General features: G+C 44.8%; 1 protein-coding gene across 1 annotated transcript in view; it reads left to right on the top strand.

Annotated features, from left to right (window-relative positions):
- Positions 1 to 23,713, top strand: part of AAK1 (AP2 associated kinase 1) — an 86,662-nt gene extending 62,949 nt beyond the window's left edge. The window contains exons 13-20 of the mRNA XM_056860250.1: positions 1,805 to 2,028; positions 3,254 to 3,411; positions 4,886 to 5,002; positions 7,403 to 7,492; positions 13,242 to 13,343; positions 15,346 to 15,447; positions 21,576 to 21,680; positions 23,561 to 23,713. Of these exons, the coding sequence (XP_056716228.1) occupies positions 1,805 to 2,028; positions 3,254 to 3,411; positions 4,886 to 5,002; positions 7,403 to 7,492; positions 13,242 to 13,343; positions 15,346 to 15,447; positions 21,576 to 21,680; positions 23,561 to 23,655 (993 nt within the window). The 3' untranslated portion in view covers positions 23,656 to 23,713. The remainder of the gene's footprint in view (positions 1 to 1,804; positions 2,029 to 3,253; positions 3,412 to 4,885; positions 5,003 to 7,402; positions 7,493 to 13,241; positions 13,344 to 15,345; positions 15,448 to 21,575; positions 21,681 to 23,560) is intronic.
- Positions 23,714 to 23,981: the final 268 nt, after the last annotated feature.

Below are 23,981 nucleotides of genomic sequence, written 5' to 3'. Positions count from 1 at the left end.
AGCAGCTGCCTGCAGTATAAAAGGGATGGAAATTTGCCAAGGATCCCCCATTACCATCACTGCCGATAGCTGTGAACGAAATTTCACATCCGTCTCCCCCACACAAACGCACACTTCATTGCTATTCAAGTGTAATCATTCCTCTTTGTTTCCTAACTGAAATGCAGCTTCTTTAGCTTTTAAAAAATATATATGAAAAAGGCACCCAACAGAAGTTGAAATTAAATGTATTCTAGTTGAGACTATACTTATATCCAGCTATCTTTGCCACACAGTTTTTTCTTTTAATGCCAAAAGGCTTTATGTGCATCAGTCGCCATCTGGTTGATGAGCAGGTTTGGAAGGGAATGAATGCTGCTGCAATGAGAAGAAAATAAGCGAGGCTCCCTGACCACCGCCACCTCCTTTACCATCTAAAGCAGGGGTGGGGAACGTTTTTTCCGCCAACCTTTATCATTCCTCCTACACACCATCAGTCATTTTTGCACCTTTGTGGATTATTGATGGGCAGTGTTGTGTAGCACCTAGAGCCCTGGACCAGGGCCTAGCAGGCTTGGATTCATGTTCCTGGCCATAGCTGTGAAGCACCTTGAGTGACCTTGGGCCAGTCACTCTCTCTGTCTAATTTACCTCACAGGGTGGCTGTGAAGGTACAACCAGGGAGAGGGAAAACCATGTATGGAATAAAAAGGGATGGTGATACCTTGATCCTTTGAACAGCCCTGTTGGCGAAGGCATGTGTTACAATTCTCTTCTTGCAGCTTTATTTCTGTCAGCAGTGCTTGCAGGTGCTGCTTGAACATTTTCAAGTACGTTTTCCTTGAAATGAGGGATTATTGATTTCCACTCAGCATTTTCTGGGACTGGAATAAGAGCAGCAAAGGTATGAGCCGTGAGTTAACTTGCTAGCCTGCCTCTTCCTCTTCTTTTGGCTTTTGAAGCCGAGTACACAGGGTTGGGAAGTCTCTGCTTAAAAATATACCGATCACGGTTGCACAATTTCCTACAAGAATATGGGGGTGAGAACGGGAACTGTAGGCCGCCACTGCAAGCAGCAGCTGCAGTTGACAGTAATGGATCATGGCAGGCGAGGAAGTCTATTGGGCATCATGTGGTGTGGACATCTTCCCTCCTTTGTCGTGGCTTTTGCCATCACTTCTTGGGGGTGTTACTTTGTAATGATGAATTTTCCTGGGTTAAGAGTAGAAATACACCAAATGTGAGGTCATGTTTGTAGCATATAATAAGCCTACAGGGAAGCCATCTACTAAGGGAATAATGTCCCTGAATTACTGCCTTTTTGCCCATAGGATATACATTTAGAGACACATTTTCTGTCCATTACCTTCTTATTCCACCCTTCCTCCAAGTAGCTCAGGATGGCATATGTGGTTCTTCTTTCCCCTCCTCAATTTTATCCTCATAACAACCCTGTGAGGTAGGCAAGATATAGTCCCAAGGTCATCTAATGAGTCTCATGCTGAGTAAGATTGAACCTGGTTCTACCCAGTCCTGGTCTGACGTTCTAACCGCTACAGCACACTTCCTCTCAAAAGGTTGGATCCAGTGCAACAGGTTCCCTTCTCCCCCAGGAACAGGATTTCATGGTGCATTTCAGGCTGCTGTTGGTGGGGAAATCTGAGAAAGTTGTGCTTTTGGGGCAGAAGTTCTTCTGTCCGTGGACAGGCTGCGCTAGATCCAACCCAGAGTCCGACACCGGTATTCAGCAAGGAACTGCCATAGCAGATTTAGAAGTTCTGCAACCACTTAAAATTACAGGCCGGTTTTCTTCTCTCCCTCAAAGCAAGCACCTCCACGTCAACAGAAGCCCCCGATGACCCCTCCTTCGGCTGTCCAAGGGCAGAAGGTGGGCTCCCTCACTCCCCCTTCCTCCCCCAAGACACAGCGAGCTGGACACAGGCGGATTCTGAGTGACGTGACACACAGCGCTGTCTTTGGAGTCCCGGCGAGCAAATCGACTCAGCTTCTCCAGGCCGCAGCAGCCGAGGCCAGCCTCAATAAATCCAAGTACGTGGGGAGCGCCCCTCAAACTCCGTCTCCCCCTTCCTGGAAATTGTTTTTTAAATAATTCATAAACGTGTGTTTAATGATCAAATTATTTTAATGATTATTTAATGTTGTTTTGTATTCACTCGCCTACAGTTATTTAGTTTGATTTTTATATCCTGCCCTAATCTCAAGGGCACTGTTTACTTGGATATTTATCCAGCTCCTGAAGCTTATAAAAATGGAGCCAGGAGGAGAGATACTGGTGGAGGGAGAAGGTGAGGTTTTAGAATGTGAAGTACTCCCCCCCCAATAAAATATGGGGGGGATGTAGAGGTGTGATTCAGTATAAGGCAGCTTCATGTGTTCATGTGAGAAAGCAGCTGTGGTATGCAGTCAAAAGGGGGAACCTTGAGATGAGGAGTTATGGCAGGAGCCAGATGGGAAGTCGATAGGGGCTACATAGGGCCCCTGGGACACCAGTTGCTCATCCTTAGCTTTATGGTGTCTCAGTGAATGAAATTATCATGATATCAGCATTCCTCTAACCTTTCTGGAATTGAACCTGCTTCCTGAAGAGGAATCTTGTTCAGGTGGAGTCTTGGGGTACCTTAAAGACTAATGGTTTAGGCTGCACCCATGTGTCATTGCATATTGTGCAGTTGCGAATGGATTGTCTTATCCAAATTGGAAAATCCAGTTGCAGATAGTTGCTGTAATAGTGCAATATCCAACAATGGATGGAGGCAGCCTTGTTGTGCAGAATAACATCTGCTGCAACAACCCCGTTGCCTTTAAGGTGGCAGCAGATTTTGTGCTGTTTTAGTGTGAATATGTACGTTTGAAGCACTTAGGATGAATCCTGTATTATGTATAGATTATCAATTTTTACATGAATTATGATGTAGTGGGATACAATATTAGTGCTTAATAACCTAACTTCAAATGAGGGAAGACAAATCCAGCCACATAGGCCTTTGCTCATTTAGACTTGCACCTGACCCTGTGTGCGTTCTCACAGAAGTATGTTGTTTATTCCATAACTGTTGCTTTTTCTGGACTATGTTGAAAGTCTGGATTTGTGAACCTGATTTTCAAGGCTGAATAATTCGATGGGACCCACCAGAATCACATGTCTGCAGCCATCACAATGACTGTAGAAATGGTGGGGTTTTAACAGTATTACTACCAACTTAGCAAATGGCTCTTCTCCCCCCCCATCTCCTTGTGGGGTGGCTTTCTCTAGGTCTGCTTCGACTACACCCTCTGGTTCCCCCAGAACCTCTCAACAAAATGTCTACAACCCTCCAGACGTCTCCACCTGGAATCCTTTTGATGACGACAACTTCTCCAAGCTCACAGCAGAAGAGCTATTGAACAAGGATTTTGCAAAACTAAATGATGGTTAGTTTGGGGATTGAGTAACAGAGGGTTTTTGGAGAGGGAAAGGCTAGCCAGGAAACTCTCCAAGCTGTTCTGGGGAATGAATGAGCAAGAAGACCTGTTAAAGTTTTGTCCATTATCTATAATGGCCAAGGCGTAACTCTGAAAAAGCACAGAGCTCACTGTGACATTAGGCAAAAGGTCTCCTTGGCTCAACGTTCTCTCTCCAGAGCCAAAAGAAAGCCCCACAGATTTTCCTGTGGGACACAGTGTGGCTATAGCAATCCTGTATTGATTGCATCTGATAAAGCGAAGCATTATGCGTCAAGGCTGGCTTTAATAGTGCGGCAAAAATAAGTTTGCTAGGTGTTCTGTCATTTCTTTCCTCAATCGGAGGACTCCAAAAGCCCTGTGAACAAGGTACAGTGAATGCATGTACCTTCTGTGTACAGCATATGCTTGGTTTTCTTTATACTTGTATTGAGTAATTCTCACATTACATTCAACCCATGTTCAGCAGAACGTGCAACTGAAACTTCATATCCTGGTAGTGGTCCCTGGTTTTATTTGAAAAGTGAACACATGCTGGCTCTTTCTTACAAACAGGTGTACTCATGTACATGCAAGTTTGTACATACGTTCACTGTGGCATATAAACAGGGCTATTGTGTAGGCTTCTGGTACATCTCTGCTTAAAATATGGTGTGGTAACTTCTGATATGGCCTAGCAACACATGGCATTTGCTGATTAAGACTCCCCCGAAATGGGCATGCACCTCTCCCATACCCAGTCACCAAATGTGTGTCTGTGTTGTGGGTAGACATCTTGCAGTTATGTTTATGCTAAACTCATAGCTGGAATTTGGTGCTTCCTTTCTTAATCAGAAACACCATGGCAGACAGGTATTGTGGTCTCCAAATGTACCTGAATACTTGTATTTCGTAAGAACATAAGAAAAGCCATGCTGGATCAGACCAAGGCCCATCATGTCAAGCAGTCTGTTCACACAGTGGCCATTCGGGTGCCTCTAGGAAGCCCACAAACAAGATGACTGCAGCAGCATCCTGCCTGTGTTCCATGGCACCTAATATAATTTCCAGCTGTCACAGTTAGAATCACTATCAGATGTGTATTCCTTGTATTTCTCTGCACTTTTTTTACAGATTACACTTTTCAGATTTGTATCTGCCTTTTGTCCCTCTAGGGGTTTTAGACTGAGCCACTTGCATATAATTACAAATGCATTAACCCCCTGCTCTCCCCCCTCCCATTCAGCATCTAGCACAATCCCACTATAAGACCAGTGGGAAAAGCAATATGTAGATTCTGTTTGTTTGGCCTGAAAGAACTTGTTGCTGGAAAACCAGATTTATAATTAAATGCAGATAGTAGGAATGTGCATAGTCAGTTGTGTGTGTTTGTGTATTCTACATATAGATTAATCTGTCATGTGGTGTTGAGATCCAATTTAAAACGAGATCCTTGGAATTTCAGGTAAACTCCCAGAGAAGCTCTGCAGCTCCACTGAGAACCTGATTGCGGGTTTTCAGCCAGCACCTTCCACGACACAAGCAGATGCATTTGGGTCATCTTCTCTTGCATCCGTATCAGGTAGGTCTGGGGTGGGTGGGGTGCCATGGCTTATATGTGAGTTAGCAGGGGTCAAAGCAGAATTGCCCAATAAATACAGAACCCAGGGCTCATTTACAATATTTATTCCAACCAGGCAGTTCTCCTAAAGCTTGAATGCCTTCTCATAGACTCAAAGAAGCTGACTGTGCTCATTGTTCTCAGAGGGACATCACCCTTTCTAACCCTACGAGGCTTGGCTGTGTTTTTATTGAGCCTGGCCAAATTCTTCAGCAGCAGGAGACGCCTATTGTACATTGAGACCACCCCAGAAGAGGGATAGGCTTTATGAATAGTCAACAACCTTTTGCTTATGCATTCCTATTATCCATTCTTACAAAAATGGGAACATGTTGTGAGACTTCGTGGCCCTTCAAGGAGTCAGTCAGTCATTTATTAATACAGCACATAGCCAGTCATATACAGAAGAATAGAATAGTCAACAGTTGTCACCTTCAAGGAGTCTCATGTGGCCAGTGCTTAAATGAACTGCTGGTCCGAATGAACAGGCTGGGTTCTGTTCTCAAGATATCATTTTGGTTGTTCCAGACTGATACCTTTTGAACTTTCTACCTTCAGAGAAGGCATTCTGTACTGCTCTGACTGCCATGGAATGCCTGTGCGTGGCAGAGGGCATCATTTTGTATAGGCTATTAGCTTGGCCTTGTTACACTATTCTTCCTAGAGAACTGGGAGGCTGCTGTTTGCTGGACTGAGTATAGGTCATGCCAGTGGCACTTTTTGGCACAGGTTGTTTTACAAGTACTCACCAGGACCCACAATGTCCGCATCTTTTGAAATGGTCTAGAATGGTAATGGACATCTTTTCCTTTTCTGAAACTTCCGCTATCTGCTCTCTTGGTTTTTTACTTTGGCTCCCAGTAGCTGCCACATGCTCCAACGAGAAGATCAGTAATGGTGGGCAAGCTGATTGCCGTTACTGGTCTGAAATTGCTCTGTTCTCTGTGCTCAGTGCCGTACCTAGCAGAGAGCCGTTGTCAGTGTTCTCCTCCATATACCATCCAACTTAGGCTGAGAACAGTAGTGATATCAGCAAGAGGTAGGAGAGGTGATATGTGCACCAGGGACACCCAGTTTTCTCCCTAATATAGATCAGGTATGTTGATCTGTATTACAGAGAAGTTGTAGGGGATGATGTACCTGACACACTTAGGGAGCAGAAGCTGCAGCTAAACATCTTACTGTGTATTTATTTATTTACTTATAGTCCACCTTTCTGTCTGAGCCTCAAGGCAGATTACACAGCGCAAGTCAGTGCACTCAGTTTGATGTGATGTCTGATAAGCAGTATTATTGGACTAGGATGATAGAAATTTGAAAGAAAGCAAAAGTTATTAGGCATGACACATTAAACAGTGCAGAGAATGGTATTATATAAGTAGAGGACAGTGTGGTGGGAGCAGGGTAATACATACAGCGAACGGATAATGCATATTATATACAGTGGTGTAGTCCATAGTAACATTCTTTGTAAAAAGTGCCTTCCTGATCCATTCTGTTGTGAGTGGACTGAAACCTTTTTGAGAATCCCTCTTTCATTAAAGGTGTTCATATTGGCTTCTAGTTGCTGTAAGCTATGTTAAGAAGCCAATTTTTGGCTGAAAAGTAAAGCTAAAATATAATAAATAGTTTTGGGTGGGTAGCGATGTTGTTCTGCAGTAGAATGTGTGTGTGTGTGTAAAGTGCTGTAAAGTCGCAGCCGACTCATGGCGACCCCTTTTGGGGTTTTCATGGCAAGAGACTAACAGAGGTGGTTTGCCAGTGCCTTCCTCTGCACAGCAACCCTGGTATTCCTTGGTGGTCTCCCATCCAAATACTAACCAGGGCTGATCCTGCTTAGCTTCTGAGATCTGACAAGATCAGGCTAGCCTGGGCCATCCAGGTCAGGGCCCTCTGTGGTAGAATAGCGACATTTAAATCTGGTAGCACCTTAAAGGCCATGAGACCTTCCAAAGTATAAGCTTTGACTCTCGAAAGCTTTATACCCTGGAAATCTTGTTGTTCTTTGAAGTGCTAATGGACTCAATTCTTGCTCCAAATTATAATAAATGATAGTGTGTGTGCAGGACTGTTTCTGAGGCATTATCATCAAAGTCTGGCTTTGGTCACACAGACTAGGGACCTTACCCACATTTCAAAAAAGCATAGCTGTAGAGATGTAACCTCCTTCCCCTTAAGACAGACTTTCTGACTCTTGAATTAATCATGCGAGTGCAAAGAGTTGCGTTTTGAGGGGGTGGCAGTTAAGCTACTCTTTAAAGGCATGCTTGGGCTCTGCTTGACCTTATCTTTCTCTCTCTTTCCCCGTCCCTCTTCCTTTCCTTCCTTCCTTTTCTTCTAATGTGTCTGTGGCTGCTCCAGCTGAAAAAACAAAAGATATTCTGGACTCTAGCCCACCACTTCTGGCTGTTCCTGATCCTTTCATTCCTCTTCCACTATCAGATACACCAGGTAACTCTGATAAAACTGCACAGTAATGTGACCAGGGATTGAAAGATTGGCTTCTCAGATCATGCCCTTAAAGGTATTTGCTTTCTCAAGTGACCACATGGGTTACTTAGAATACCCATGCCTACTGACTCCCTGTCCCCCTCCATAAGTCAGTTGAAATATGAATTACAACAACAATCTCCTTTATTGGCATAAAATCGAAACATGGGGTGTCTGCATAGTAACACAGAATTATTGCAATTGAGCATTTCTGACAAGGATAAAGCATAACAAATAAAAGGATGGCGGAATTAATAAAAGCCCTCTACTTAACTTGCTGACGAACATTCATAAGTCAGTTGAAATAGGAATTAAAATTATATATGGTTTCAAAATCTGCACACAGGTTGGTGTTGGGCCAAGCTTCTTCAGCATGTACAACTAATGTAAATTCCCAGTTATTGGGCTCTTAAAATCCTGCACTTCTTCCAGGGAATTCAAGGCAGTGTATAAGGTTCTCCCCCCACATTTGCTACTCACAACAATTCTTTGTGGTAGACTAGGCCAAGAGATGCTGAGAGATGCTGCCTGGTTCAAGGTCACCCAATGAGGGATGATGAGTTAGGGTTTTACACCCAGGTGCCACTAATCTTAGTCTGACTTTCTAACCGCTAAACAACATTGCTATAGGTCTGATGAACTGAGCCTGAATTTATTGTCAAATGTAGGTATAGTGGTTAAGAGAGACAGACTAATCTGGAGAACCAGGTTTGATTCCTCCACTCCTCCACATGAAGCCTGCTGGGTGACCTTGGGCAAGTCACAGTTCTCTCAGAACTTGCTCAGCCTCACCTTCCTCACATGGTGCCTCTTGGGAGAGGAAGGGATCCAGATTGTAAGCCACTTTGGGGTTCCTTAAAGTAGAGGAAAGCAGGGTATAAAAACCAGTTCTTCTTCTTATCCTCAGATTGTATACCCAAGCAACTTTCTCTTTTCTCAGGGTCTTCTCAGTCTCCTTTGACTACCGTTTCTGGCAGGGCTGTTTGTGTGCAACGGTAAAATGGGGACCGCAGAAGTGCTGCAGGATTTATTTGTACACTGCTTTGATCAATTTAAGGAACTCTATAAATGTGATACGATGCTTATGCTTGATGGTGCAGAATTCAATCGCCTGAAAAAATTGTCTTCATTTGTAGTTTTTTAAAAAGTAAGTTTCTGTGCTCAAGCACTTGTGGGCAATGGGTTGCTAAATTCTTAAGTGTGTGTGTGTGTGTGCTAAATAAGATTCCCCATAGTTTGGGGGGGGGGGGGAATGAGCCCTGCAGTGCAGATTGCCCCTGGCCATGACTAAGGAAAACAAAATAAATTATGCAGAGTAATCAACGGCAGAATAAATTATGCATCGCAGGAGACAATATGCATGATTTGTGTAGGCTGTAGAATCCAGGTTTCAAGATGTAGAAATTAGCTTGCTAAGGTGTAGAATTCTTACGTTATCTTTTAACATGCAACCCTGTGTATTTTTCCCCCTATGATTCACTTGTACAATGGTGGTTTTGTAACGCGTGATCTGAAACCAACACTCAGTTTTAGAAGACTTGGCAATATTGAAGGCCTGAAGCTCACTTTTGATGCATCACTTATCCTGTAAGGCCGCCTTATATGGGAGCTGCCTTTGAGTCCTAGGATAGCTGCTTGGGAAGATCCTGGACGTCCACTTGTTGGCCTTTTAGCCTTGTGAGTCTTCCTGCTGTAGGAACACTCTTTGACCGGATTCTTACTAGGTGGTTTTCCTTCTTCAGCTGATGCCTGGAAAAAAGGACTCCGCTGCTGTGTGCTTTATTGAAATAGCTGCCCTTTCCTTTCCTTTTCATGGTTCATGAGTGAGTAATGTGCTCGGAAGTGTGCATTTCTTGTTCAAGTCTCGACTCATGATTATTCCAGACGATTGTTTGAAGTGCTCTTTGCACTGTTTCTTTCCCTCTTTCTGCCTAATTAAGGATCCCTGCCGTAATGTTTAGCTGTTTGTTTATTTGGGGTTTCTAGTTAGGGCGTACTGACAGCATGAGGTGGATTGAAAAACAAAACTTGTGTGCATGCATGTGAGCATAATAAAATTATGAATTTCAATCCTGAACATCGTTTGTGGAAGCTTAACCTTTCCCATTGGAAGCTTGTCTGAAGGCTGGTTCGTTCCTTGTCCTCTTTCCTTCGTATCTCCTTCCATTATGTCTGGGAATGCTGGAGAAGGAAGCAGACCCGGGTCCACCAGCAGTTCCTCCAGGGGCTGAAAAGGCTCATGTGCTGTGATCCCAGAGGAACTCATACTGGGAGCATCACCACCACTACCACCACCCGCTTCAGTTAAAGCTGCAGCACATTACCTAATCTGACAGTAACTGCTTTTCTGTAGAAGGCAAGGATCGTTGCAAACAGATAAAGCGAGGTGAACTTATTTCTTTTTTCTACCCACCTTTTTTGACGCAGAGATGCCTTGAGGTGGCCTGTGTAAGCAAGAACATGCCTATTTAAGAACACGGAAACGCTCAGGGAGGTTTTGCCTTGGATTTGCCGCTCTCTAGATGCACATTTTCCCCATCCAAATTCTTAAAGCTCTGCATGGGGGCTTATTGTTGAGTTTTGAGAATTTGGACGGGGAAAATGTGCATCTAGAGAGCGGCAAATCCAAGGCATGCATAAATGGTCTCAGTCAAAAAGTCAAACCATAAATAGAAGTTGCTATGCCAGTGACAGAGCATGTAATGTGTATAGGAAGCTTACTTTATACAGGGAGGGGTGCTTTACACAGTGGCAGAGCATCTTCATGCCATGCAGAAGGTCCCAGGTTCAATCCTTGGCATCTCCTGTAGATGAGGTAGAAGGTGATGTGAAAGACCTCTGCCAGAGACCCTGGAAAGTCGCTGAGTAGAAAATACTGACTTTGATGGACTAAGGGTCAGATTTGGTAGAAGGCAGCTTCGTGTTCAGTCCCCAGCTAAATGTATACTGTAGTTTTAAACAGAGCTGTTCCTGCTGAAGAATAAGCCAAAACATCCCCTCCGTGTACAATGGAGGATCAAGCCCATGTACTTGCAGGCGCTGCAGTTACTCCTGACCCCCCTTACAAGGGAAAAAGCATTTGTTGGCTTCCCTTTGTACAGTAGACCCCAAGTGTCCCATCTAAAAACCATCTCCTGGGGCATATTCACACACTATGGAACATCCATAATTACAGATTCTTTAATTATAGGGTGGGTTGGATTGATAGTCTTCCAGGGTGCTCTCTGTCCAGGTGGTGTCGCTCAGTACACCTCTTAGAGGTCATTATGGCACTTAGTGAATAATTGCTCCATTGGAGAGAGAAGAGAGCATCCCTTTTGGTCTCTTCTCTCTCTAGAGCTTTTTGCCTGTGTCCCTTTCAGGCTTTGCCCTCTTAGGACTACTTCTTCTTTTTTTAAAATGCAGATCTTAGTTACTAAACATGCGTGCAGCAAATCAGTAAAGGAAAATTTGCACACAGCTGTAGAGAGATTCAAAGCTCTCTTCATGCAAATCAGCTAATTGCGGACCTCCAGGAACCCAATTTGCATAATGCATTATGCATTGTGGCTTTTGGGGACAGAAGGCAAAGATTTCATGTTGCCTTGTGGGGTGATAGAGTCACAAACAGAGATGTGTTTTCTTGATTTCAATAAGAAGAAGGCAGGAGTAGCTAGTGCAGAGTTGCACCTGCTTTTGCTTTAGTGTAAACAAGGAGAAGTTGTGGCTACTATATTAAATCAACTGGGGGTGTTACACATTATGTGTTTAGCACTTCATATGCTATATTGCCTTATACTCCCTCTAGCATTTGGTCCCAGTTCAGTACCCTCTGCATCTGCTGTAGGTCTTTCATAATCCTGAACAAGTGGGTTCCCACAAACAGCAGTGTTACCTTGGCATGGCGGAATTCAGTGGGTATCTTATGCCCGATGAATCCCGTGGTGTGGTCTTTCAGAGGTCTAGGCTTAACTGATCATCTACGGCAGGTCATTGAGTTCTTTGAATTCTACCTAGTCTTTTGCACCTAGTTCTTTTTTTCCCTGATAACATTGTTAATAAGATAACTGGTTGTTTATTGATGCAGCTAATCCCTAGCACAGTAAACTGCAAATGCTCTGTAAACTAACCATGGTATTTATGTGGAAGCTGGAACGTGCGGCGTACTGATCTGTGTGTTTCTTGGATGTTCTAATTTAGAATGCTGCAGCTTCTTTACCAATCCCTATTTAAATCAGGACTTGCTGGCGCTGAATCCTGAAAGCGGGGATTTGTGGGGCTTGGCCCTGGTTGCAGGGTGCCTGTAAAGTAAACAGTATACATTTATTGCAACTGGCAGTGATTGCAGGGCGCTGGTCCAAAGCAAAATCTAAAAACAAAAGCCATGTAATTGCTTGTATGAAGACCAACCAAAATAATGCGAAGTCGCGTGCAGGCTTTTGAGTTATCCTGAATGCTTTGTCAGACTGGACTTTTTATTTAACCACTAGTTTTTAGATTTCCAGTTGGAGGATACAGAGAAGGCCCATTGGTACACCCCACCCCACCCCACCCCACCGTCTTATCTACCTAGCTGTCTGCATGAAATATGGATAAGATCACGGCCAGAAACATCTTTTTCTCCTCCCTTAAACATCCAGCTTGAATAAGATATCTCCAAAACTTCCACATCCATATGGTCCTAATAAAAGGTATTACATAGCCTTTGTATTCACATTCCTTGCCACTGGTTCCCCCCACCCCACCCCAATGCTGGCTGAAAGAGATACCTATGAACAATACAGCCAACTTCAAGGTTTTCATGGTTCTAAGTGGCACTTCTAGAAACTCTGGAACGTCCTTGGTCTATCTCTCTTTGTAAATTTAACACTGTTGACCAGCAAGTGTACCAGGGAAATTCTCCATTATTATGTTGGCCGTCCAAACCCCACTGTGAAGTTGCTTGAAATCCCCCCCCCCCATTTGAGGTTTGTTTTCTGAAGCAGGGTTGTTCTGCAGAATAGAACTGATTTAAGCTGCAGCTTCACAGCGTTAAAGAAATGGGGGTGGGGGAGATCTCTGCCTGCCCAAGGGCCCCTGGAGAGGAAATGATTACTTTACAGGTTGACATGTTTCTCCGTTCTACTGAAGATTTCTCCGTCTGACCATCAATGATGCTGAATGCCCAAATTGAACTGGAGCAGTGTGGCAAAAACATGTTGATGGCCCGGTGAAGCTGAGGTCAGGATGCTGAGTCTGCTCAGCTGGCAGCTGAAATTCTGCCCTGCGGTACTCAAATATGACATATCCTGAAACTCTTGAATTAAATATGATTTAGCTATGTAAAAGTGCTTCATTTGTATAATTTTAAACTCAACGCTAGTTATGGGTTTTCTTTTATGAGGCCCATTTTCACTAACCATTAGTGCAGGGGTGCTAAAATCCAATTATCTGGGACATCCTGGGCTTGGAAAATTTGGTGTGTCTGGCTGCGTTCTTGTCACTAGGTCCACAATCATTCAGACTTTTACATGTTGAACCAAAAGATCCATCTGCCTACCAGCTTTAATATAAAGTTACTGGAAAATATGTAATGTCGCATGTATTTAAAAATGACCCAATAGAAACCTTTTTAGTTGCCTGCTTACCCCGTTCAACAAGTTGTTTTCTGTTCTTAACAAATTGTGTTATTTTGCTTTCTTTCTGCCTCCCTCCTTCCTTTCTGTTTTCCTGCTTTCCCGTCCCTTGCCAGAGAAACTGATTGAGGGTCTCAAATCTCCTGAGCCTGCACTTCTACTCCCTGATATCCTGCCTCTTGCAGATCCCTTCGGTAGCACCTCCGATGCTGTGAATGGTAAAATCCTACAAACTTTCTGGTATATTCCGTCCTGCATGTTGACTCACCAGTGGGGCATGTTTGAACTGTAAGCGGCATGTGGGCGAAGGGAAGCCAGTGATAGGCCACAAAGTGTGACTTTTTAGCAAAGAGACACGTTAGTGTGGGCAATCCAGGCCAAGAGCTTGGCATCAAACCTGTTCTGGAAAGGTGGTGCTGCCCCAGCTAGCTCACGCCAAACTTTAGTTCCCCCAAACAAGTCCCCTGCAGCAATCTCACGCTATTTCTTTGTTTTTCTGCTTATCCCAAAAGGGTGGCTGAGGCCAGATATGTGCATGTGGCTGAGAGGGTTGGTAGTCCTAAACTGATGGAATGGGCTGGTGTATCATTTTTTAACATTTCCTTTTTTTTCCCTTTTTCATTTTTTAATGTTTCCGTGCACAAAAAAGAAAAGTGTGTTGAGATGTTCTAGGCCACCTGTGCTCCTTTTTGATTTCTTCTGTGCTCCTTTTTGATTTCTGGGAAATGTTCCTCCATAGGACTGTTTTCGAAATTATTTTCTCCCCCAATAATGTATCTTCTGTCTGAAACAGTCCACTCTATTTTACAGCCTCATTTCCGCCTCTTTCTGTAGAAATGTTTTGTGTCCTCCTCCTGCTTGAGGGGCTTAGAAAGGGGAGGCAGTTTGATGCTTCAGGTCCTCACATGTACCACAGTCTTTCCCTTTTCCAGGTATGCCTCTCTCACTGGATTCAAGGTGTGGCCTCATTCAAGGCCCCATTTTCTTTTTCCATTGATAGATGTGTGCTCCATGTCATCCTCATCCATGTGCCTTTTAGTCCAAGCACATGGTCCATATCTCTTGGCATCAGAGGGGATGGTTGGGTTGATGGTGGTAGGGCATTCACTGGATTCCTTTATGAAGCATTTCAAACCCCTTTAACATGCACCCTCTCTCAAACTGTCTGAGAATTAAAGTTGTCCGTTAAGTTGCATACATGTAACTGACAAGTAATTTCCCCCCCCCCAATCCCCAAGATATTGCTGTTCTAGGAATAGATCTTGAAAGACATGCCAAAACTCCACCAGCATGCAGCAGCATGCTGTTTAAGTTTCAGGCTTTGGTTCTTACAGCCTAGATGTTTAAAAAAAGCTAAGCAACAGGGTTGTAAGATAATTCCTAACTAGCTGTTTATTCGTTAGGGAGCAAAGTAATTTAATCAGTCACCACTGCATGCTAAAAACAGAACTGAAAACCAACTGAATTATTAGGGTCTGATTTGCATATTCGTTTTTTAGGCTTGTCTGTGTATGTTAGATGGGAGTTTGACATGCTCCCTTCGCATGCATGGGAGCCACAACGGCATCATCTGTTGCTGTGCGGCATGTGTCTGGATGCTGGAACTGCATCTGGGGGTCAGCTAAATTGCCTCCTTCCAGATAACCTTTGCTCTTCCTCATGACTGGGAGAGAAGGAACCTGTGTATTTGTCCACAAAACTCAGTTTTTCATTTGCATCACACTAGGGAAAAGAATTACATGCCACTAGAAGTACCTCTGAATACCAGTTGTGGGGGCCAGGCACCAGACCCTGTAGTCTCTGTGCCCTGTTTGGGGGCCTCTGGAGCAACTGGCTGGCCATTGTGGGAAACAGGATGCTGAACTAGATGGACCATTGGTCTGATCCAGCAGTGCTGCTCTTTCTTACGTTCTTATGAACTGAAGCCTCACTGAAATACCGGACTCTAAAACAGGTGTGGAAATACACAGATCCACTGGTGAATGAAGCTCCAGATCTTCTGCTATGTCTTACTGTGTGCATAAGAGTAAACTCATTGGAAGGGTAATTTTGAGATGAGTCCTGCAAATAACCAGACTTCACCGTAGCTCAGATATAAAACCTTTCTACCTGCCCAGGTCTCATCTATTCAGCCTTCTGCCTTTTCTTTGTGTTCTTCTGCCTCTGCTGAACTTGACCTAACTTGTGGCTTCTGTTCTGCTCTTTTGTGCCATCGCAAAGGACAAGCCGACCTAACTGTTGACAGTCTCATACCAGGCCTTGAGGCCCCCGTTCCCCAGTGTGTATCATCGCAGACTGATACTATGGCTGCAAACAGAGCAGGTTGGTGGAATTCATTAAGCCAAAACAGGCAATGAGAGTAGTCCAGCCTGTGAAAAAATGGGTGGCTTTGTGTGCCTTCCCAGCTTTGGGTCTTCCTGCAGGTTCAACTGACTCTCCTTATAATTTTATTAATTTGAAAAACCAAAAACAAATCTGTATGTTGCTGCTAGGATATGTACACATAAACAAAGAAGAAAGAAAAGCAATAACCATGGAAATGATTAAACAAAGGCTGAAACCCCAAATACCAGGTCCCACATTTTAGCAGATGAGAAGCAATCCTGTCCACAATATATAAATATAGTTTCTGTCCCTCAAGATCTAGTAAAGGTCCCCGGTGCAAGCACCGGGTAATTCCTGACCCATGGGGTGATGTCACATCCCGACGTTTACTAGGCAGACTTTGTTTTACGGGTGGTTTGCCAGTGCCTTCTCCAGTCATCTTCCCTTTACCCCCAGCAAGCTGGGTACTCATTTTATCGACCTCGGAAGGATGGAAGGCTGAGTCGACCTTGAACCGGCTACCTGAAACCAACTTCCATTGGGATCGAACTCAGGTCATGAGCAGAGCTTGGACTGCAGTACTGCAGCTTACCACTCTGCGCCACGGGGCTCCCTCAAGATCTAGTACCCAGGCCCTTTACATTTCTCCCCCAAACAAGAATTCTTACTCAAGTTTGTGAATGAAGTTCCTTTCAGAAATACAAGTAACAAAGGGGAATACGTTTGAAGTTTCAGCAGTTAAGTTTTCACTTAAGGTTTTTGGTGCTGGTAATTGGTGATTGGCCAACAGTCCAGCTTGACGCTTTTAGAGAAGAATGTTTAGCTTAGTTTCAAATATAAATGCTGCTGACTCTCCTTCCCCCAGCTGCAGAATAGATGAGTAAGTGATTTCTTTGAAGTCCTCCTGCAGTTATTTCAGAAATGGCTAATTTTGCCCCATTTCAGTCCAGAATCTTTTAACATGCTCCTAGTCCAAAGGGCTCAGGGTGGGTTGGGGAATCCAACGGGTGATCAGGTGTGGTTGCTAACCTGCTCTTCTGTGTACTGTTCTCTGCTGCCGTTGCTGTCGCTTGTTAACTGGGATCAGATTCTGTCACTGGGGAAGACTCCTTGCTTGACTGCTCTCTGCTTTCTAACCCTGCTGCTGCTGACCTTCTGGATGAATTTGCTCCTTTAGCCATTTCATCCCAAACTCACAAAGGTAAAGTACCATTTAGCATTATTACCAATGGAGGCTTAACAGTGGAGTCCTATCTAAAGTTATCCCTGTGTATTAGACTGGAGTAAATCTACATAGGTTTGCACTATAAAGTTGGAGGAAGCGGGGGAAGAGTATATATTGAACAATGAAATGAAAATGTGTGAAATTAAACTGGGGCAATGCCAGCATATACACTAGCTCAGATCTGGGGTATCATTTTGGCTCTACATCTTCTGAACATGTGTTCCTTCTCTATTGGCAGCACAGTCCCAAGAAGCCGTATTTTACTCAATCAAGTCAATCACTGGCTGTTCCTAGGGCTTATTTCAAGCAATGGGTCTTGTGACTCAGGAGGGCAAGCCTGTAGCAGGAATCTTTTGATGCACTATTTTAACACTAGATGCTAGGAATTAAGCCAGAGAGACCCAAAACACCCCTTTGGGCCTGTCTCTTTTGGCCCCTCTCTTCCCAGGCCCAGCTCCAGATTCACCTCTTCCATGCAACTTCTTTAACCTCATCCCCAACAAAAGTGAAGCCTAAATATGGGTGAAGCCTAAATATTTGCCAGCATTCACCCCTTTGCCCTTCCCACATCTTCTCCTCCATCCTAATTTTGTAAACATTGCTTCTCTGGACGGGGTACTATGGATACTAGTCATGATTCATACCTATTCTTTCCAGGATCAGAGGAGCATGCCTATTATATGAGGTGCTGTGGAACACAAGCAGGACAATGCTGCTGCAGTCATCTTGTTTGTGGGCTTCCTAGAGGCACCTGGTTGGCCACCGTGTGAACAGACTGCTGTACTTGATGGGCCTTGGTCCAATCCAGCGTGGCTTTTTCTTATGTTTTCCGTCTTTTGCTTTAGTACCATGTAGACCAGGGGTGGGGAACCTTTTTTCCGCCAAGGGCCATTTGGATATTTATAGCATCATTCGCGGGCCATACAAAATTATCAGCTTAAAAATTAGCCACCCAAGCAGGCAGCTGTACCAGATGACCCCTCCCACACGGGCAAGCAGGCAGGCATAGCTGCCCAGCCGCACGCCGAAGTTGCTCCTGCTCCGCATGGTCGGGGCCGGATTCTACAGCCGTCTCCTGCTAACTCCACCTGCAGGGATGAAATGAGGACACACTGGCTAAGAACTCCCCACCCCCGCACATTCTGGCCCTGTCCCCTTTAACCCCTCCATTGTCACCACTTCCACCCCCAGCCCTCTTGTAGTACAGAGGGAATACGTTTCTCCATGGCCCGGGTGGGAAAGGGTTAACACAGTTTCTTGGGCAGTCCTAGCAGCTCCATAGCTAACGACTCTTCTGAGGGGGGGAAGGTTCCTTTTCTCGGCAAAACAATCTCACATCCGCCTTGAATAGAGGCTATTCCTGTCCGCGGGAGGGGGCGGAGCACCAGTCTTAGATTCTTCTGAGCTAGAGATCTGCCAGGACCCACAAAGGGTCAGACCAAATGATTTCACAGGCCTTAAATGGCCCCTGGGCCTGACGTTCCCCACCCCTGATGTAGACTGATAGCAAAGTTCTCCTGCTCCTCCTTCTCTTAATAAATGCAGTGGATCCTTCCAGAGCTTCTCCTGGTGAACAAAGGAGTGGGGTGGCTTCTTTTCCACTGTAATGGAATTCCGAGCAACTCACGTTCATGATTCCTTTATGGACAAAATCCACATGGATGTGGGCTGCAGAGAGGGAGGGAATTGGAAGGGCACTGACTTGAAAAACATGTGGGATCCAACCCTGTATGTACACATTACCACCACACTGCTACAATATCTTTCTCTTACACTGCCCTTCTTGCTCTGGGCAAAACAAAGCATCAGCACACAGAAAGCTGTTACGAACAGGGGGTTCCTTGTATAAGCATCTGGCTGAGAAGTGACCTAGGATGGTATGAGTGGAGCTGCCATGTTGTTAGTGGTAGTGCGAAGCAGAGAGTTAACCCTATTGATCTATTTTGATGGAACCAGTTAGTGTGAGGGGGAAAAGTATTTGATCCCCTGCTGAATTTGCCCGTTTGCCCTCTGACGAAGAAATGACCAGTCCATAATTTTAATGGTAGGTCTATTGTAGCTGTGAGAGACAGAATAACAACAGGAAAACTCCCAGAAACCCAGAAACAAAAGTCAGAGATTGATGTGCATTATAATGAGTGAAATAAGTATTTGATCCCTTTGCAAAAGATGACTTAGTACTTGGTGGCAAAACCCTTGTTGGCAATTACAGAGGTCAGACGTTTCTTGTAGATGGCCACCAGGTTTGCACACATCTCAGGAGGTATTTTGTCCCACTCCTCTTTGCAGATCCTCTCCAAGTCAGTAAGATTTCGAGGCTGATGTGTAGCTACTCGAACCTTCAGCTCCCTCCACAGATTTTCGATGGGATTAAGGTCTGGAGACTGGCTAGGCCACTCCAGGACCTTAATGTGCTTCTTCTTGAGCCACTACTTTGTTGCCTTGGCCTTGTGTTTTGAGTCATTGTCATGCTGGAATACCCATCCTCGACCCATTTTCAATGCCCTGGCTGAGGGAAGGAGGTGCTCACCCAAGATTTGACGATACATGGTACCATCCATCATCCCTTCGATGCGGTGAAGGTGTCCTGTCCCCTTAGCAGAAAAACACCCCCAAAGCATAATATGTCCCCTTCCATGTTGGACGGTGGGGATGGTGTTCTTGGGGTCGCAGGCAGCATTCCTCCTCCTCCAAACACGGCGAGTTGAGTTGATGCCAAAGAGCTCGATTTTGGTCTCATCTGACCACAACACTTTCACCCAGTTCTCCTCTGGGTCATTCAGATGTGCATTGGCAAACTGCAGACGGGCCTGTACATGTGCTGTCTTGAGCAAGGGGACTTTGCGGGCTCTGCAAGATCTCAGTCCTTCACAGTGTAGTGTGTTACCAACTGTTTTCATGGTGACTATGGTCCCAGCTGCCCTGAGATCATTGACAAGTTCCCCCCGTGTAGTTCTGGGCTGCTTCATCACCGTTCTCATGATCATTGCAACTCCACGAGATGAGATCTTGCATGGAGCCCCAGACCGAGGGAGGTTGACAGTTAGGGTTAGGGTTAGGGTTGTCACCTTCTCACCAAGCTGCTTGGCAATAGTCTTGTAGCCCAGTCCAGCCTTGTGCAGGTCTACAATCTTGTCCCTGACATTCTTGGACAGCTCTTTGGTCTTGGTCATGGTGGCTAGTTTGGAATCTGATGGATTGATTGCTTCTGTCGACAGCAGAACCCTAACCCTAACCCGGCTGGTTGATAGGGGATCAAATACTTATTTCACTCATTATAATGCACATCAATCTCTGACTTTTGTCTTCTGGGTTTCTGGGGGTTTTCCTGTTGTTATTCTGTCTCTCACAGCTACAATAAACCTACCATTAAAATTATGGACTGGTCATTTCTTTGTCAGAGGGCAAACAGGCAAATTTAGCAGGGGATCAAATACTTTTCCCCCTCACTGTACCACTTGGTCCTAAGCTTGTTTGCTTAGAAGTCCCACTGGGTTTGGTGGGATTTCTGACATTGTTTGGGGCTGCTGTTCATGAAGGACAAGACAGTAACTAGCATCTGTAGGACTCCGTGGACAAGGGCAAGGAGAAGGCGGAGAGATGCTGTCCGGTGCAAGTAGTTGTTTTGTCACCCTGCTTATTTGTAAGGTGACTAATTTTATGCAGCGATTCATGGTTCTGAGAGCATTCCAGCTTATTTTTATCATGGTGACCATCCTTTGGAGGAAATGTGAATGAACTGTTGTGTAATTCCATTTTCTTTAAACGGCCAGCTGCAGTTTGAAAGGAGATTTGATTTCTTACAGAGCTTTGGCAATTTGGAGAAGAACTTTTGGTTAATTTGCTGCTGTTGTTGAGCTTGAATTTTCGGCCTCTAAACAGGCCACTTTGCCCGTTGTTATGAAGCCTTGTGTGTACTGGCTTGCTTCTTACTGGGAGAAGGAGAGGCAACTTTCTCCTGCCATTTTCCTGTCTTGTCCCAGTTATGCGCCCTCCTCTGTGTCTGGGTGCATGCAGAAAGCTTTGGTAGCTCATCGGGTATGCATCCCATGCATCTAGAGAGCACACCCATGCTTCTTCTAGCATCCCCTGTGATGGCACATTACCTAGGTCTGCTTGGATCTAACTGCAGTTCCAGAATTCTGTGGTTGCTGTTCCTGGAGACCTGCAACTTTTTCAGACGAAACCACCAAGGGGAAAAAAAATTAAGAGGGCTCTCATCCAAATCTGCATCAGAATTATAATTGGTGTGACTAGGCTCTGGGTCAAGTGATGATATAATTTCTCTCCCCCTACTGTGAGAGCGTCAGGGACGCCACAACAAGCATGTGGCTCTTGGCACTCTTACAGCAGTACCATTTGGGAGAACTGGTACCTCCACAGAGAGACGTGTGCATTTGTGGTGCTGTCCCAGTTTGTGCAATTGTGTTATCTTTAAGAAGGCAGCACAAGGCAACTATTCTTCCAAATTGTCCCTCTGTGTGAATGCTTCAGGGCCTACCAAATTCTAGACATGGGCAGTTGTATTGTCTGAAATGAGGTATGTATTTTCATGTTTCTCTTGCCCTGTAGCCTTACAGACTTGAGTCCCTGACAGCTTTACTAACTCCTAACTCTCTAGTGCAGCTTGACTCTTTTCTCTCTCACAAGCTGCCTCTGTTATGCGTGTGTTTCCTTATTTCATATATTTCTCCTGTTTTTTGCATATCCATTGGCTTTCTTGTCCAAAATCCAGCAGACCCTGTCCTGTGCATTAACTGTTTTACCCTCTGGCTGCTAACCCTTCTCCAACAAAACATATGCGGCTAACGCTGTTTTGGTTATAACCTAACTGGCTTTCTCTGCTCTATCTCTTTTGCTCCCCTTTTTTTGACTACCATCCCTCCCCATCATGCTACAGAAGATACTAACCTGATCTCGGGCTTTGATCTCCCAGAGGGCTCTGAAAAAGTGACAGAAGATGAGTTTGACCCCATCCCTGTGTTGATATCCAAAAATTCACAAGGTAAGCAGGAAAGAGTGGGGCGAATTGAGATCTCAAGGCAACACCTTTGTCGGTAGTATGTCTGGCCAATAACTGCACTGTAAGGTTATTGCCTGGGGGTTCATGCCGCGCTTCAGCTCAGTTTTCTTCTGCTTCAGTGATATGACAGCAGTAAATGGCTTTTGGCTCTTGCTTCCTTTCTGGATGAGGAGATCACAGGTCCACCAAGAGGGTGAACAGCCCTCAGTCTTCAACCATTGAGACTTTAGATGCTGCCATCATCACTACTCCCTGTCTGGATCACATAAAAATTGCCTCTAAGCATCTTACGTGGGGCCTTTCAACTGTGATCCAAAGCCACAGCAGAATTGAGATGTGGAGATCAAGTTGTGCCACAGAGATGTACGAATGGGTACCGAAAACACAGTTAGGCTCCTTACTACAGGGAATTTTGGGCTGTTTACCCTTTATTGAAAGCCCCATCGATTTCAAATTAGTTGGCTCTGTAGTATGTTGTTTGGGAGAAACTAGTTGAACTTCCTTCCCCTCCCCAATGCTTGGGCATACGGAACTGCACAATTATTTGGATCCTCACCACAATTAGCTGGGAGCATCTGCAGAATGAACTCCTTCCTTTGATATGTATATTTTTTTGCAATGGCAGGTTCTATTGACATCTGCCTGAAGGCATTAAGGCACAGGGCCTCACATCATACAGCAAAGAAGGGCAGAGTTCAGGAGTTTCCCCCATTTTGTTTCTGGGTTATGTTTTTTGGGAAGACTGGCAGTTTCAAGATGGCCCATAGCATTGAACCATGGGAAAACCTAAAGCCATTAATCGTGGTAAGAACATGGGATGTTGGAGAGCCAGCGTGGTGTAGTGATTAAGAGCGGCAGACTCTAATCTGGTGAACCAGGTTTGATTCCCCACTCCTCCATATGATGCCTGCTGGGTGACCTTGGGCCAGTCTCAGAACTCTCTCAGCCCCACCTTCCTCACAAGGTGTCTGTTATGGAGAGGGGAAGGGAAGGTGATTGTAAGCCACTTTGAGACTCCTTTCAATAGAGAAAAGTGGGTATAAAAACCTACTCTTTCTTCTTCTTTTGAATAGTTCATCTTAACAAAATCCCTTGAAATGAGCTGTAGAGATTAGGAAAAAAATATTTTAAATTAATATCCCAATGAGAACAGATGATAGTCGTCCGAACAGTTGAATGGCTGTGTGTCCAGTCCAGAAATTGTATTTCCCCCCTCTGCACACCAAGGTAGCCTCATATACCTCTGGGCCCGCACAGGAGCACCCCTCTCTCCAACCAGCTCCATCCTCTCCTGTTCCTCAATCTGTTGACATCTTTAGAACAGGAAGAGTAAGGTCCGTCAGTCCCTTGTTCATCCAGTGAAAGAGCAGCCAGTGTGTTCTCTGAGCTGCACCAGACGTCAAAGAGCCCAATCCAAGGAAAATGGTTTAGTTGGATTCTTTGGCATGCCGTGATCATTCATATGGCCCTGTTAATATCCCCTCTGTTGGGGAAAGGAGGATGAGTTAAGCTGATTGCGGGAGAGGGGGGCACTGAAGCCCTGAACCCCATCCATTATTTCTACTACAGAACGCTGCATTTGAAGAAACGTTTTGTAGCCAAGTGAGAAATTGGAATCCCTCCTAAAACCAGGATATTACAACTCTGCCTGTAACAAGACTGATGGATTAAAAGGGGAAGTTTCTGCTTCTACCACAGTAACTGACAGCCTAGTTAGATTCTGAGTTGCTTTCTCTTGTTTTTTAAGCTTGTTCTTCCTTTTTTGCTTGCTTGTGAATATCATTTTTTTAAAAAGAACGTTAAAACTAACTTTTTTATTTGTCTCTTGCTCAATACTGAAATGCTATCTCTCACACTTTCAGGTGGGCATTCTAGAAACAACAGTGGAAGCTCTGAATCCAGTCTTCCCAACCTAGCCAGGTCTCTACTGCTAGTGGATCAGCTCATAGACCTGTAGCAGTCAAATCAGTAACAGATGCGGTTTCTGTAACGTACCTAAATCCAACTTGTTTTTTTTTTCCTTCGCCCCCCAAAGGAGCTATTTTTAGTTGTTGGGTGGCTTTGGTTTTGGTTTTGGTTTTTTAATTTAAAATGACCCTGCAAATGGAAGGAGCCCTCTCTTGGGACTTCTCTGTACTCCTTTACAGCACGTCCTTGATACAGCTTGCCGCAGTTTCTTGTTCTCTCCACGCGCCTAGCCTCTTTCTCTAAAGGAGCGCTACTGTTCATTAACCACCTTGCTGCAACTGACCCCTGTAGTTCCACCCAAAACTCTCCCTGAAA

The sequence above is a fragment of the Euleptes europaea genome, chromosome 14 (assembly GCF_029931775.1).
Source record: "Euleptes europaea isolate rEulEur1 chromosome 14, rEulEur1.hap1, whole genome shotgun sequence".
Taxonomy (NCBI): Eukaryota; Metazoa; Chordata; class Lepidosauria; order Squamata; family Sphaerodactylidae; genus Euleptes; species Euleptes europaea.
The sequence above is the reverse complement of the archived record's forward strand: the minus strand, read 5'-3'. Positions and strand labels throughout refer to the sequence as shown.